The 17,747-nt window shown below is 36.4% G+C and overlaps 1 protein-coding gene across 1 annotated transcript in view; it reads right to left on the bottom strand.

Annotated features, from left to right (window-relative positions):
- Positions 1-17,747, bottom strand: part of LOC122801244 (rootletin-like) — a 2,937,720-nt gene that overhangs the window by 1,637,225 nt on the left and 1,282,748 nt on the right. Inside the window, exon 16 of the mRNA XM_044070796.1 lies at positions 10,152-10,296. Coding sequence (XP_043926731.1) covers positions 10,152-10,296 — 145 coding nt within the window. The remainder of the gene's footprint in view (positions 1-10,151; positions 10,297-17,747) is intronic.

Genomic DNA, 17,747 nt, shown 5'->3' with positions numbered 1-17,747 from the left:
TAATAGAATGTTGCATAAAGTCGGCACTACCTTGTCTCCCCTGATAAATCCCTGTTCTGTTAACTCTACTAGTGGCAGAAGCACCCCTTTAACCACTAAGCAAAGAGTCATGTTAATGTTTTAGCATCAGACGTCAATGAAATAGGCATAACATTCTCTAGGTACAGACAATCCTGGCCTTCCCCAGGGAAGACCACAGTTGAGGCCAGGCATATGGCATGCAGATTATTCTCCCCATATATTTATTAAACAATGCAGTTAAAATTCTCTCATATTATAAATTTTATATTAACAAATTGATTTAACAGACCATCTGGACCTGGGGGCCTCCCACTCTGTAATAAATTTATGACATGTATTTGCTTCCCCAAATAAGGTGAGCTGGTTCAAAAGCTCAATGCCCACCTGCACTACTTGAGGACAGTATACTTTGTCTGAAAACAATATGTCTTCCTCACCCACTTTTATCTCCACATACAGATTCTTATAATAAATCTGCAGTACTATATTGATTTCTTTTTGGACATGACAAGGCAAGTCATTCTCATCTTTCAAAGAAGTAGTAACCTGTTGTAGCCATGTTTCATTCACCAGATGGGTAAGACATTTTGGAGCCTTGAAGTGCTTTGCCCAGAAATATTCCAGAAGTGTCATCTACCATAACCAGATTTGCCCTTGCTACAATGTGCAATCCCTTACACTCTCACCTGAGATTTAAAATGTTTGTATGTATCATCCTTTCCCTTTGCTTCCCTCTCTTGTACACTGTTAAACATTTTTTATCTCTTTCTCTGTCTGTACAATACTACTTTTCTAAGAATTTAGCTTATCTATAACCTTAAATATAGTCCTGCCCTATCGTGAATAACTCACAATTAACCTTCAGGCCACACCCCATTACTACTCTATATCCAAAATTGAGCTATTCAGTGACTAAGCTATTCTCCATTTTCCATCTTTCTCAAGATAAAAGTGCAACCCCTTAATGTCCAAAAAACATGCTATGATCAGATAGTGTAGTAATAACCATCTCAACATTCTCTATCTTACTTAATAAATTAGTACTAATGTAATATGCTAACGATCCTTCCAGTGGCAACTTTGTAAATGCATACAGCACTCTCAGGGTTTAAAACTTGCCCTGGGTCCAGTAGCAGAAAACTTTTTTGAAAGTCAGTCACATCAGAACTATGAGGGCATAGATGCCCTTACCCACAGGTGTCACATCAAATGCAGGATTCTTGCTGACATTAAAATTCACATCCAGAAAAATCAGACCCCCCCCCCCCCCAAGCATCCAAATCCTAATAAAAGTCCAGGAATGCCTTCACAATTAGATAGTTAGGCCCATAGAATTTCCCTACCAAGGTTGTAACTATTTCCATTCTTATCTTGGTAATAATACCATCTCCCAATATGGTATTACATTTCATCCACCATTTCCCAATTCATGTGTATGTAAAACATGTTAATAACTCCTCTGAGTCATCTGTAGTTGTGACCTAACCTTTCCATAGTTGCAGAATATTCTGTAAGTTTACCTACTGAAGCACCACAAAGTGCATGTTGTTTTGTGACATATTTAAAAGCAATGTTTTATCCCTTCACGTCATGAAAGGAAAAGCAAAGATGACCCTTCCAAAGATGCAAAAAGGCCTCCACTGTCAGAAACACTACTAATATAATAATGTACCATTCATTCCAATAATGAAAAAGGAAAAAGAAAAAAGAAACATACCCCCCCACACCCCAATCACTGCTAAAATTGCACAGCTCAGACAAAAATAACCCTCTCACTGGGCTCTCAAGATAGCTGGAGCCTCAGTACCTCTATTCAACAATTAAGAGAAGGCAGTGCACACCAAACTCTGGAAGTGTCACTCCCACACATAAGTGAAGTGCACCTCTTACTGAGAGACTGACTCCACAACTGAGACAGCACAGAACAAAAACACTGAAATACGTAAATACAGCCAGCATATACAAACAATATGAATGGATACAGCTGAGGCAAAACTGTTATTGTTCTTAGAGCAAATAAGAAATAGTCCTGAGGGCAGTAGCTTACACAAAGATAACATCGCTTTAAGGTCGAGAAGGTAGTAACAAGAGTAACTACCAGCATATTACTTAATATGGCACACTACAGTCTCCAGTGACTAGGAAACAAATCAAAAAACACTTACAAATCCTGGTTGCAACCTCTTAGCACACAAGTATAAACACAACATGTAATACAAATAAAAAAATGTGGCGTTCCTGTTAGAATCACATCAATGTTTATCACAGAAGTATCAGAAGCATTCAAACACTGCCTCAATATTTCCCAAACTATAAAGACAAAGTATGAATTTCCCGAGGATAACCTATGGGTGGCCTGAAATGCAATCCCACTGGGTTCACCCATCAGTTGAATTAACTCTTCCTCAACACTGGGGGCAGCACTGAGATAAATTAGCTACACTAAACTACATACATACATACATACATACATACATACATGATCTTATACACACACACACACACACACACACACACACACACACACACACACACACATTCTTCCTAAGCTATCTTTCTGACAGACAACAAGCAGTACGATGGAAATCCGAACTCTCTCCACTTCTGCCTGTCTCAGTCAGAGTTCCCCAAGGGTCTATACTAGGACCCCATCTTTTCACCATCTTCTTCAATGATCTAGCCTAATCCACAATACTTGCTAAAGTAGTTCAGTATGTGGATGATTTAATCTGCTCAGCAGGTACCTTACCAGACCTCCAAATAGTAGCCCAACAAGCTTTTAGCGATATAGAAACATAAATCACAATTAATCCTCCACCCCAAAAAGACACAGTTAATGCCATTTACCAGTAGCAAACATTCACCGACCACACCTCTTTTTATCATTCTCTCAGCAAACAACACAGTCATCCAATAGAGCATACAAAACTCCTTGGCGTGACAAATGACAACAAACTCAGATCTGGCCAACACATAGCCATCACAATTAAGAAAGTTCACATCAAACTTGTCTCACTGTACAGAAGCAAGCCATTCCTCACTGACAATACCAGACTAGCCATATCCAGAACCTTCCTCCTCTCTATGCTCCTATATGCTTCCCCCTCTTTACTAACTTAAAAAAATCAGAGAACCAAATTGGAAACTTGCTACAACAAAATAGCCCATTTCGGAGTCAACCTACCCCACCAAACCCACCATTGTATTGCTCTACATAAATTAAATTGGCTCGAGCTACCTAACCTTCTCTATCTCTGCCAACAAAATTCACACACAGTGTCATCTTCCATCCTGACAGTTGCCCATCCCTCACGTAACTTGTTCCCTACTCATGCCCACGAAGTCTAAGATCTGCAGACAGAAACTTTCTCACAATAAACAAAGCTAACAACACTCATGGTAATGCCCTGTTCTCAAATCAAATAGCCAAATTATGGAACTCTCTACCCCACACCCTCCAAAACACACCTGAGTCTACCAATTTCAAATAACTACTATTTGAACATCTATCCAAGAACTAGCATGGCTCTTGTGCCAAACCTGACAAGATATCTATAACTCTCTTAACACACTGTCCACTCCTTACCTCATTTTCTCCCTCTCCTCAGTGTTTATTACTACTCAAAAATAAATATATAAAGGAAATGTCATGTGGTTACAACTATTATTTAATATGTATACAGTACTAATTTTATTTTTCTCACAGTGAGCTTCACTGAAATGCTTGTGTTTTTTTTTCTTTTTGAAACTGTATCTACTAGAATACTGTACTGAATACTACTTTGTATAGACAAACTAGATGATGTGTATTCTCCATCTTACTGTATGAATACTATTGTACTATCTAATTATTGTATTTTGCTTATATTTCTGTGGAGCTTTTCTCCCCGGGTCTCCACTGAAAATGGGCTTCTGGCACAGTCAGACTTTCCAGATAAACAAATGTAAATAAATACATAATAAAAAATTGTTGTTGTGGCCTGGGATGTAATCATAGCTCTCAACTTCCCATCTCCAAAATAGGAACACTAGTCCTCATAATGTGGAACTCTTACTAACAGCTTACTAATAACATCAACTAGGAAGGTCATATGATGATTAAAATATGCTAGTTTTACTTATAAAAAAGAACTTTTAATGAATTAATATGATTAATTTCTATTTACCATGGATATTGGTTAAAAAACTCCTATCACTTAATGTGTGACAGACCCTTTCAATGTGAAACTTCATGGAACATGAACTTGTTAAGACCCCAAATGAGACACATTCCTCGTAATGACATACACTTGAGAGTAATGGATGTAATTGAAACTATGAAATAGCCTACTTATCTGACTAATCGATAAATAAATAAACAAATAAACACTGTTATGGTGAAGGAAACTCCAATTTGTTCTTTAATGGTGGGAGTGTTACCTGTAGCCCACACCCTCTCCACTAAATGGAACTCACTACCAGGTCATTGTACCTCAAAGAAAATGTATACTTTGTGGTAACAGCAGTGTTGCCAGTTCTGCCAGGGCTGCCAATTCTGACATCAACTGTGTGGTTGAATTTGTAAGTCTCCCTAATATGTAACAGTATAAACCTTCTGACCACTCAACTGCACCTCATTTTGAGGAACTTTTTTTTTCATTTTATTTTCTGACTGATGTTCTTATTTTTCTTAACTTTTGCTAAAAACTTGATACAGTACATTAAAACATATGATTAAATCTTGTTAGGTTTAAAAATAATTAACTTTAAATTTATAAAGAAAATAAAAGAATAGCATCTACAGGAAGATAACATAAATAACAAAACTGTTAACTATATAAAAATATAATACAAATCAAGAAAACAAGATTTGTGTGTGTGTGTGTGTGTGTGTGTGTGTATAAGTATATATGTGTGTGTGTGTGTGTATATATATATATATATATATATATATATATATATATATATATATATATATATATATATACACACACACACACACACACACACATATATATATATATACACACACACACACACACACACACACACACACACACACACACACACACACACACACACACACACCCACACACACACACACCAAAAAAATAAAAACAAAAAAAAAAGTGAAGATCCCGGCCACTAAAGGTAGGTACTGGAACTTGTGTATAAATATGTAAAAACAAAGTACTGAAACCACCACGGTAATAGGCATAAAACAAATACTTTAATTACTTATTTATTATTATATTATTTTAATAAAGCAAAATAAGTTACTATTACACAAATAAAAAGACAAGCATTTTTGGGTATAATCACTTTTTCAAGTCTTAAAACTTCAGCAGTTCACGTTCTCTTAAAAAGTGTATCTCAACCAATCACATAAAAAATGTAAATAAGTCATAGTTTTCTCTACTGGTTGATTAAAAAACTGCAGCCATTCATGACATTTACATGCTAAAAAAGCTATTCCTTCTTCATTGGTCACTATAAAATCAAATGGCCAATAAAAATCATACAGGCACTTCCAAGTCATTGGTTCTAGTATAAAAGCATAGACTAAATCACATATGAAATGTAAATAAGTCACAGCTTTTCTAAAGCTCTATTGGTTGATCAGAAAAACTGCATCCAATCATAACATTTGCATGCTAAAAAGGCTATTCTTTCTTCATTGGTCATTGTAAAAGACAATTGGCCAATGATAAACATCCAAACACTTCCAAGTCATTAGTTCTAACATATAAACATGGACTAATCACATCTAAAATGTAAATAGATCACAGTTTTTCTAAAATTTAGTTAGTTGATCAGAAAACTGCATCCAATCTTAACATTTACACATTAAAAAGGCTATTTCTTCTTCATGGGTCAATGTAAAAACTGAATAGCCAATAAAAAGCATGCAAAACACTTCCATATCATTGGTTCTACTATAAAGGCACGGACTAATCTGAATTCAGATGTTAAACTATCTTCATTGTTTGTATAAAACTGTTGAGTAACCAGTGAATAGTGTATGTACATGAACTAGCTATTTGTATTGGAATATGAGCAGGGACCAGCCCAGAATCAAATATATCTATATGTCAAGCTTGCATCGCATGTTTCCTAAGCTGAACTTAAACAGTTCAAGAAGTAAAAATCACAAATCAGAACAAGCATATTGTCACGTATATGCATAATGCCAATCAGTAAACCAGCATGCATATGCATATGTATACACATAACATCAAAAATAAATTCATCTGCCCCCCCCCCTCAAAAAAATCTAAATCATAAAATATAAGCAGCTGAGCATGAATGGCTAACAATCAAAGACACAAATGTCAAAACAAAACAAAGCTGCTGGGCATAGGCAACTGGGCTGAAATAGACACATCCAGAAAAAACAAAACAATTATATTTACAGTGATGAGTAACACTTAATAAGTACCAGAAGCTACTATTGCTCACACTGAATGTAGGAACTCACTTCATCCAACCATCTATCAGCATATATGCATCAGTAGATGTCTATGTATATGTGTCATGATTAAATAATTAAGTTATTTATATTTAAGTCTACATTTCTTCATAGCCGGTTTGAGGGGGGAGGGAAGACATCAGCTCGTAGATCTTCTATCAGTTCATTTCAGCTAACTCAGTCTCAGCTACAATGTCTCCACCTCGAGAGTTAGAATATTCCATCTGAAGAACAGGAAAAAGGAAATTACGAGAATCGTTGTCTAAGATATGTTTCATTAAAGGACTCTTGATATCCTTTAGGCGGATATCACTAATATGTTTGGATATCCTTTCCTTTAACTGTCCATTAGTCTTGCCAACATAAAAACATCGACACTGTTGGCAATGTGCAAGCTATACTACATTATGTGCAGTGCAATCAGCATATAGTTTTAGAAAATATTTTCTATAAGCAGAAGGATGTATAAAGCCCTGTAGGTTTGAAATATGCCTGCAAGAGGAACAGTGCCTATAAAGAAAGGCTCCAATCCTGTTGGAATAAATTTGTTGACTTGGGACAGACCCTTTATATAATATTCCTTTAAAATTTTTATTGTTCCTAAAAGTAAAGCCTGGATCATCACCCCCGACTGCTCTTATCTTTTCATCACTGACCTAGATTTTCCAGTTGTTCCTAATAATGTTGCATATATATCGAGTGTCACTAGAATATTTCAAAATTACCCTTGTATGTGCGGCCTTGGGTGGATAGTCATCAGTATTGCTTGCTGACATATTATTTTTGTTCGCATAAAAGAAGGAATTTCCATGTGTTAGTCTCTGTTTCCTCATTTCACTCGTCTGATGTATGACCTCATTGTGTTTATAACTTCTAGAAATGAATTGTAGGCCCAAAGAGGAGTCGCCTCTTCAAAGTCCTGATCTTTTGTGTGCAATCTGGAGTTTCTTAACATTTGGCCTTTAAGGATGTTATTATGTCATGATTGGCTGTAGTTTTTTGATCAACCAGTAGAGTTTTAGCGAAAACTATGACTTATTTATATTTTTATGTGATTAGTTGAGAGAAACGTTTTAAGAGAACATGAACTGCTGAAGTTTTAAGACTTGAAAAAAGGATTATACCAAAAGCGCTTGTCTTTTTATTTGTGTAATAGTAACTTATTTTGCTTTATTAAAGTATTTGGTTTATGCCTAATGCTGTGGTAGTTTCAGAACTTTGTTTTTGTGTGTGTGTGTGTGTGTGTGTGTGTGTGTGTGTGTGTGTGTATATATCTATATCTATATTTATATATACATATATATATACACACACACACACACACACACATATATATATATATATATATATACACATATATATATATTATATATCTATATATATATATATATATATATATATATATATATATATATATATATATGTATATATACAAATGTATATTTAAATAACATCCAGGCACACACATATATAGTACAAATTTGTGCACTTGTCGAGTATAATTAGAAGTCATAAACTTTAAAAGAGACAATAGTCAAATTTTCAGAATGCCTATATTATATATGTTAACAAACTATCCTAACTTTAGACATAATTTATAATTGTTTCTGTTTTCTTTAGTTCATAGTCTTATTGTTATTTTTTATCAAGAAGGAGAAACAGTAATGCACTGCAGTGATTAAAATATGGAGATTAATACCTTGTAGTTTTTAATAGCAGTGGTCTTCCATGCCATTGTCAAAAGATACCATAAAAGTGGTCTTTGGAGCATAGCTATGAAACTGGAACAATAAGTAAAACTAAAAATCTGGATAACTCATATGTATCTGACCAAAAAAAAAAATTAAAATAAAAATAAAACAAGTCTGTTAAAATCTTGGTAAAAAGGTGTTCATCCCTTCACCATAAAAGCATTGTTCCTCATTTTGCTTCATAAAAATGTCATGTTCCACGCTGAAATGACTTATCGCACATATTCATTGTTAACATTCTGCAAAAAGCTACAGTAAATAACAATGAATCATACTGCCCATTAACGACTCTGTTTTTAAAAGTAAAGCAACACATTTTACCCACACAGTCAGATTCTCAGTTAAAATTGTTACCAAGCCTTCCACATTTGTCTGTTCACTGCATATTTTGAAAATCACCTGTTCCATATATGGGAGAATAAAGCCCAAGAGCTATGATTGTACTACTTAGGAATTATCAGTGCTTGATTATGCTAATTTCACTTGTAAAAATGCCCTTTACAACTCTAGCATAAAATAAATGCATATCACAGCTGAGCAGTGACAGTCCTTAGCAACATTTTCTTTATGATACACATGATGTTCCGTTTGTAGACTACCGGGCTTGGGAAATGTGTGAAAGAGGAGAAACACATAATATGTTTATTGTACATAATCTTTAATGTTCTACAAGATACTTTTTGGTAGCCTTAGTGACAAAAATATTACTGAGTAACATTTAAAATCTGAGTTGTTTCCCCATTTTTACTGCTTATTGACTGAGGGTTAATTAAAGAAACAGGAGCTCTTACTTCTATGTGGGATGGTACTCATATTTTGAACTTGAAATTCAGGATTACAGGATTATGGGAAGAAATATACTAACAAAATGGAAATTCATCTTCCAATGGCCATTTTCTTCAGGGGGCTTCACTCCCACACATGGTCACCTTTGCCCCTGCACCCCTTGCCTATTATCCTTTCTTCAGGATACTGACACCTAGACTTTTACAATAGTTACTCTCCTTTTTCACATATTCCATCTCTAAATTCCTCATTAGGATTTAGGGCCTCAGATAGCAGTGCAAATCATACATCCATGCCAGCATCCCTTGTGGAAAACATTGCCTTTTTGTTTAGACAAACTTTGACTGTAAAGCTTACTGGTAAAACTTTAGCAATGATTTGAAAATTATTTTGGTGTGTAGCTGCATTGATGTTACATCTGAAATGCGAGACACTGCAGGAAATGTATTAAGACTTTGGATACATGTTTTGTCTTTATCACTGTTTACGTTTATGAACTGCTTTGTAAAGGATTGATATTCACCCGAGGAGTACCTTTTGGTATTTTTATATTTTCAAACGAGATAAATGAATGTATGAAATTAATGACTAGTGAAAAAACATTAAGGTACAGGTGAGGCTCTTCATTTTCTCCTTATTGCTGCCTGTTTTACAGCACCAACTTTAAAGTAAAATCAATGTTCAATGAAATTTACCCTCAATGATGTCAACATAGTGAGTGTACCCATGGACCTATGCACTACAACTCATGAGCAGATCCCTATCCATTAAAGTATATGGATGCACAACACTCTATCCCTCAAGTGACATCAGCGAGGGATTCAGTAAAATTATGTGGACATATTCCTAATAAAAGTTTAGGAATCTTTGTTTTTTATTAAGAAACTACTCACATAATTTTGGTAATACAGGGTGGAAAAATACATTGTACCACTTTAGTTACAAAGTGCCACAATGTATATTAAAACTGCAGTGGAACCCTAAGGAACAGAGATGCAACAGACAGACACCAGATTATCTGTAACTGCTTTTCTGTGTCATGCAATCTGTGTTACATGTCAAATTAACTGAAAGATATTTACTTACAAAGAAAAAGCATTGTACAGATGCAAAATGCATACATGCAGTGCAAGAAGTTATCTTACTTTTTTAAGTGCTTCAGTCAGCCCTGCCTTTTCACTCTCCAGCACTTCCTTCTCCAAAGTGGCTTTGCTCAAGGCTTCTTTTCCTAGTACTACTTCCTTTTTCAGTGCAGAGAGCTTCTCCTCCAGCTGTTCTAGTGCCCTCTGCCTGCAGTAGGAGAAAGGCAAACAGTAGCATTAATACATTAGCTATTCATGATCTGACGTTATGAGCACACTTTCTATGCATGTTTGTAAACTTAAAGTGTGCTGATCACATTCTACAGCATGTACAAAACAAACCCTTTGAGTTAGTTATAACTTCTTTACCATAGTGCTGAATTGTGCACATTATGATCCAAAAAAGGGCGTTGATTTTGCATTTTACTTTGTTGATAAGGACAGCTACCTGATTTTTTTTCTTGGAACTGAAAAGCCCTTCCAAGGCATCATAAAAGACTGAGCCACAAATGTCTCACTGTATAAATTAACGTACAGACTACTATATTTCCACATTAAATGCAACAGTAGAAGTTTCTTGCTTCCTAGAAAGAAAAGTTATCAACAAGATCATGCAGGTGGAATACCCTAACTTGAGAAATAACATGCGATGATGTAGTAGTGGCACCACAATGTAAGAAAGAAGATGCTCTTCTCAAGATGTACATTATTTTTCTCACCCACAATGCCTTGCAGTTTATGTAAACCATTATCCAGTACCTACTGTGGTATCATTTTGTGGGTGTTGATACAGAGAAAACTTGAATAAACAGTGAAACTAAAAAGGGCAGATGACACATTATAATCATCATTTTTGCAAAATCACTTGAAACATTAACAAGAGGAATAAAACTTTGAATGAAAGTAGTTTTAAAATAATGATGTTTCAGTACATAACCAATACACATTGTTGTTGTTAATTCCATTTCAACATTTATTTAAATTAGTAGCTAAGGTCAATATGATCAGAAGTCACAGCTGCCTAAAATGTAAACTAACAGAAATCACTGAAATGTCATTAATTTCTGGGTTCTATACAAGGAAAAGCAGATAAGGAACGGGTTTGGCATGTGATCTATATAATACTAAAGAATATTCAGTGTAATTCCTTAAGTTTAACACTAGCAATAGTTACTGACACTAGGACAACAGAAATATATCCCATGCTATATTTCCATCAAGTGAAACCCTTGAAAAGATGGAAAAGGAGAAAAGAGAATACCAAACACTACAGCTGCAAAAAAACTGTCACCTGCTATGAATACCTGAAGGGAAATCACATTAAGTATTGGTGCTCTAAACAATTAAAGAAACAACAATGCCCTTATTCAGAAGCTGTCTCTGTGCCTTAGAATAATGGAACTTTAATATGACCCAGATTATTAGTGTTTAATTAGTGGCAGGGAACTGAAGGACCCACTCAGGAAAGGACGGATGATGAGGCTTTGCAGGAAAGGAGGGATGATGAGGCTTTGCAGGACAGGACTGATGATGAGGTTTTGCAGGAAAAGAGGGATGATGAGGCTTTGCAGGATGGGAAGGATGATGAGGCTTTGCAGCACAGGAAGGACGCTGAGGCTTTGCAGGACAGGAAGGATGATGAAGCTTTGCAGGACTGGAAGGATGATGAGGCTTTGTCTGCTTGCTCTCTTTAGGCCGAAAAGACAGGGGGGCATGTTGTGGTAGCATGTTTTCCATTGTGAGCCCTTGAGGAAGACTGGGGACTATAAAAAGGGTGTCCACTTGAGGGGTAATTGAGTTATGAAGGATTATGTCACTGGCTAAGGCAGGGACTGCCCTTCAAACTCCCCATTCCTTGATTGTTTTCTAGCATGTAAGTAGAAAATAGAACATAATACAAAGAACAATCTAGCTCCTAGCTTAAATCATTCTTCTCATCTGTGCAAGTCAACACAAGCCCAAGCAGCCTAAAGGTTTCCTTACATGGAGAAGGAGGAGTCACTCAGTGAAGAATCGCATGAGAAGGTCACCCCCACTAACCATGAATTCCAACGGGCAAAAAGAACAAGGCGAGCAGTAGATCTATAGTCAGTGACAGCTGGCAAAAAACATGCCCCCTAAAAAAAAAAAAAAAAAAAAAAAGAGCTGCATAATGTGTAACTTTTCCTTTGCTCCCAAGTTTTCCAGTAGCTACTTCAAACATCCTTTGCACTTAGTGACCTTTATCCATTTCTGAAGAAAGAGAAGGCAGCAAAAAATATTCCCCAAAGGCATCAACATTACTTTAAGTGTTGTCTAGGCTAGAAGATGCTATAGGACATCACCATACTGCTCCCAACAACAAATCAGAGAGTTTACATCTCAAAAAAAAAAAAGAAAGAAAGAAAAATGTTTGCTTTTATGCATGCACTAAGCATAAAAAAGAATGATGCACGGACATTCTTTGGTACAAAATGATGATAGCAGTACTCATACATGGCAAATGTCAAACGCATCAAATGAGCTGGTCTGATAATGTCCTTCCTTGAACTGGTACAAACAAAAAAAAAAAGCTCTTCATAGTCAAGATGTTCCGAAACAAATATGTAACAAAATCGGAGACACACCGTTACCGTGCAAAAAAGTTTAATAAAACAATACAAGTATAAAACGCAAAGTTTTCAAGACAAGCTCTTTATCAATGCTTAAAAACAACCATTCTCATCAGTTTTAAATACTACTACACTAACCGTTAACAATTAAAATCAATTAAGATTAATAGCTAGCCAATTAAGAATCATAAAGTATATGCCGACACCTATTTACTCATTTTAAAACATTTCAACCAGCCCAGAAAAAACATTCAAAATAACAACAAATTTTCTGAAAAACTAAATCTCATATATATTAGTGTCTTACTTTCAATACAGGTTTAATAGTATGTTGGCTATTGAGACCTGGTGGAACAGCTGCCTTAAACTATTTTATCTATTTATACGCCAGTGTTTCAGTTTTTAACACTAAGTTACCTCCCCTTGGGTCTAATAATGTCCTCTCGAATACTCAAAACTATGTTGTCGTCCTTTTGACAAAACATGTTTATATAGGGCATTTGTCCCAATATCTCTTTGAATATCTGAGAGATATGAAGAGATACACTCTTTTAATTTCTAATTTGTTTTTCCTATATAAAATTGATCACATGCTACACAATTGGCCATATAAATCACATTTTCTGTGAAACTTGTAGCACAAGTATTAAACACAAACTCAGTTCTAGAATAGAATTCTATTGCTAATATACGAAGGGGAGGTACTGTACCTTGCCATAACTGTGTGTTATGCACTGATATCAATACTGAGCAACCTTTATACATGCTATAACTAGAACTGAATGCAGATGCCACACTCCCGATTGCATTTCCTGACAGTTTGTCCTGGGGCAGCTGTCTCATTTGCCCCACCCTAGTTACAGTTCTGCTGGTGTACATCCTCTAAACATGAGAATTTAAAGGGCTACATCTGGGATTTTGCAGTGTTCACTGTAATTCTCAAAGACTGGAAAAGACTCAAAAGAAACTCCGTCATCAGAAACCCACATAATCTATGTTGAAAATACTAAGAGGCAGTCACCCAGATAAAGAAATACCATTATATCCTGCAGTATATGATTTGCTGTAACTACGGTTGTACATTAGGTATTCCGCGGTGGTACAGCGATAGCGATGTTACCTCACAGCAAGAGGTTCTCCCGTTCGATTCTCGGCTTGGCTTGGGAGTGCCTTCTGTGTGGAGTCTGCATGTCCTCCCCGCGGTTGGGTAGTGTTCGAAAGACATGTGTGCGTAAATGGGCGTGCCTTCGTTGAAGGTTGGGCATCGAGCTGGCACCTCGGCATTTCATAAAAATCTACTGCCAATCATTAGCGGACCGGAGTTCCACTGTGGCGACCCCTTACCGGGAAAAAGCCTAAAGACAAACAACAACAGTTGTACATTAGGTGAACATCATGGGGAAAGGGATGAGAATGAACAAAGGTGTCCAGAACTGATAATAGCTGTCTCCTACCCAGAAGTGCAGAAAATTATTTTTAATCCATAACAGTTTTTATATGCAGATATGTGTTTTTGACATCCAAAGAGTGCATTGAGCCCCCCCCTGATAGAGATGAAGAATTAATTGTACCATAAGCATTCTAAAGGATTCTTTGGGGGTAAATTTGATTTGGCCACTCAAATCATGTACAGGTTTGATGTCATTCATCTTTTTTGGGAAATAAAAAATAGCCTAGAGTAATCATCTGATCCTTCACTGTCTGGTATGACATCCTGGATGTCTCATTTACATATAGAGTTTAACACCAATTTTTTCTCCATGCTGTTTTGATGTGTTGGAATACCTGGTAATCAAATAAAATGATGCATGGCAGTAGTATGGAAAGGAATTATATAGCCTTTGAATCACTGCTCTTACCCACTTGAGCTGTGTGATGGCAAATCATGCCTGCAAGTGGAGAGACAGATGACTCTTGACTGGTTCCAGAATGGGACAGTCATTCAAGATCCCATAAATCAGACTGCTAAGGAAGAAGGTTGAGAGCCTCTACAAGTCTTTTTGCAAGATCCTTTGTTGAGAGTTCATGAGGTTGACATCTGCTTTGTCAACTCAACGACTTTCTCAAACTTGCAGTCATTTGGGGGGATGGTGAGAATGACGATCTTCCTATCCTTCTTAATATCTGGGAGTCAGAAACCTCTGAGCAGAGCTCAGTTGTTTTCTATTGCACATATGCTTCCTTCCTGACCTTGAAGGTGGCAGGTCTGAGGATGGGGAAGACATTTGCAGTGGTCCAGATATCTGAGAGTGGTCCTGCAAAAGATCCCCAGTCCTTCTGCCTTGCTGATGAAAACTGTCCGTGACTAAAGAGCCAGGGGGAGAAGTGCTCCCTTTCAAGAATGATACTGTAGTTGGAACAAGTGCTGATAGTGGCAAATATAGCAAGTCTGAATCCCTGATGCTGAGACTGACTTTGACATCACAGTCAAAGCCAGAAGCACTGGTCCCTACCAGTGACTGTTGATGACAGCCTCGGCCCTGAAGGCTAGAAATCCAATTACACTGGCATTGGTAATGGTGACAAAAACATCAGCTGTAAAACCTACCCCAAAAAGTGGAACCTTATTCCTTTGGCACCACAGCTGTGGTCCCAGACTGGGTACACAAGCCAACACTGACACTTCTGTTGATCTTAACATCAGCACCTGATGGATGAAACACAGCCTCATCAGGACTGCAGTCTGTATGAAGGTCAGTGAGGACAACTGAGATATACTGACTGAAAAACTAGGCAAAGGAGAACTACCTCTGTCCTCACTGGTACCAAAGAGGGAAGAGGAAAAAAATTATTGTGCTGGATCTTAATAAAGATCTTCATCATCTTTTCATAGTCTTAGCAGCACAAAGATGGTCTGGCAAATACAAGTATTCAGAGTACTTCAGAGTATGAAAAAGAAGACATAATATAAAGATTATTGAGCAGATTTTCTGACAAAATCTTCATAGGAAATTTGGACATAAGGAGAATGTGTAGAAGCTGAAGTCTCCCCTTCTCTTAACTTTTTAGCAGTGGGACCGACAGATATTAAATCAGCATTTATATCAAAATCCCCTGAAATTGCCAATCCACTGACAAGCAGAACACCAGCCAAAATCCATCTAACACAGTAGAGGTCTGCATTCTGACAGACAAAAGCACTCGGTTTTGTGATTAAGGTTACCACATTGGATGGATTTTGCCCAGTGTTTTTTAAAACAACTCACAGAGGAATGTTTATCAACTTTTCCTGATATCTCTCTCTCTATTTTGCTGCCATCAATCTTAGTTGAGTCATCTTTAGGACTTACATGTTTAATCTGGAGATCAGTAGGTTTGGCCCTAAAGTGGCGTTTAAAGGTGAAATCACCATTGCAAGTGAATGCAGAGACATTTTTAATCTAAATAATAATTTGATTTCCTGTATTTAATAGTATAAGGTATAAATGATACAATAATACCACATTCAGCTATAAAGTGTTTTTACCTAAGCAAAATACACATAAAGAATGTCAATATTGGGACAGCATTTTGTGCCCATATTTACATATCCTGAATGCCCTGCTTTTCTTTATTAAAAACTGGCAACCAGCCAAACAAAGTGTAGCTATAATAGTAAGTGGTAGAAATGCAGTAACAGCAGCTGTAAGACAACAACAGAGCAACCAGATATAAAGGCAAAGAGATAAAAACTGCCAAGGCCTCTGTGGAGTGCTAGGGAAGAATCTTTAAACTGTCCAAACAGAAAAGGAAAAGGAATGGTCTGACCTGAATAGCTGACCAATCTGAAGAAAAATTATCCAGCAAGTAATTCTGATTAAGGCATTCTTTTCACAAAATATTGAGAGTTTTGAGAACTATAATCTGGGGTTGTTTTTATGAGTTATCTCAACATGTAGTAACAGTGATCTGCACAGGAGCCAAGTTAGCAGAGCATTGTGGGTAAAGACGAGAGGCTAGTAGCCTGGAAAAGTTTCAGATGTGAAACTAAAGGCCTTTCACTTTATTCCCATTTTTGATGAGAACGAACATCTTTATACTAGATCAAAACATATTATCAGTATTTGTTCAACGTATTGCTGCAAATTATATAAAAATGTATTGTCTGATACAATATCTGTCTGACTAGGGCTCCAGTTTATCTCCTCATCCCTTTGTAACCCTTCTTTCTCTTACCATAGTTTATGTTCTTTAATGTGAAAATAAAATCTTTAATAAAAAAGAAAAATAGGTTGGCTGATGATACTTAGATGACTGTGGTGGTGAATTATTTTAAAGCTTTCCAGGAAATTTAGGTTCTTATATGATATAGCATTTTTAGAAGGGAGATTAGAAGGTTGACTTTATCAAGAGAATCAGGAGGCAGGAGGTAAGTCAGAGTTAAGGTTCTATTTAAACAAATTTTGCTGACCGTCCACCTCAGGAGAGAAACCATTGAGTGATATTGATTCCTCTACAAGAGTTACAATCAAATATGACTAGTGAAATATAAGTGTCTCTCCCCCAGTCCATTTGCCTGACCTAACATTAAACAGATTACAAAAGCTTAAGAAGAAAGAAAGCAAGCACAGTGGTGGAAAACATGTTTCCTTCTGCATAATGATTTCATTCCAGTCTTTTAGACCTGCATTGCAATGATGTTTTTAGGCCTGTGACTGATCTGAAACTTAATCTAAACTGCATATGAGGACTCTGGACTTAGCCTAAACTAAATATTCACTTTTAGGTACTGTCATGCTCAATAGTACATTTTTAATCCAGATTCACTCCCCCAGCATAACTGACCACTTCCCAGTTACTTTCAAAATATTTTATCCTTTACCTAAATGATCAAATCACCTTGCTATGTTAGACCAAAATCGAAAATCAATATTGAAAAAAATCACAATGCATTTTTGAGATATAGACTGGTCACCTGTTCTGCAATCCAGTGAAAGTAATACCACAACAAGCATGGTCCAAGGCATGGCAGAGGTAGAAATCTAAACCCACCCCTGTGACTAGAGATCACTTCATATTAACCTCATTACCTAATCACTGACTCATTTTTTAACTTAGCACTATCTGCTGCAATGAAGCTGAAAAGCTC

This window comes from Protopterus annectens, chromosome 4.part1 (assembly GCF_019279795.1).
Source record: "Protopterus annectens isolate FY-2018-M chromosome 4.part1, PAN1.0, whole genome shotgun sequence".
Lineage (NCBI taxonomy): Eukaryota > Metazoa > Chordata > Ceratodontiformes > Protopteridae > Protopterus > Protopterus annectens.
The sequence above is the reverse complement of the archived record's forward strand: the minus strand, read 5'-3'. Positions and strand labels throughout refer to the sequence as shown.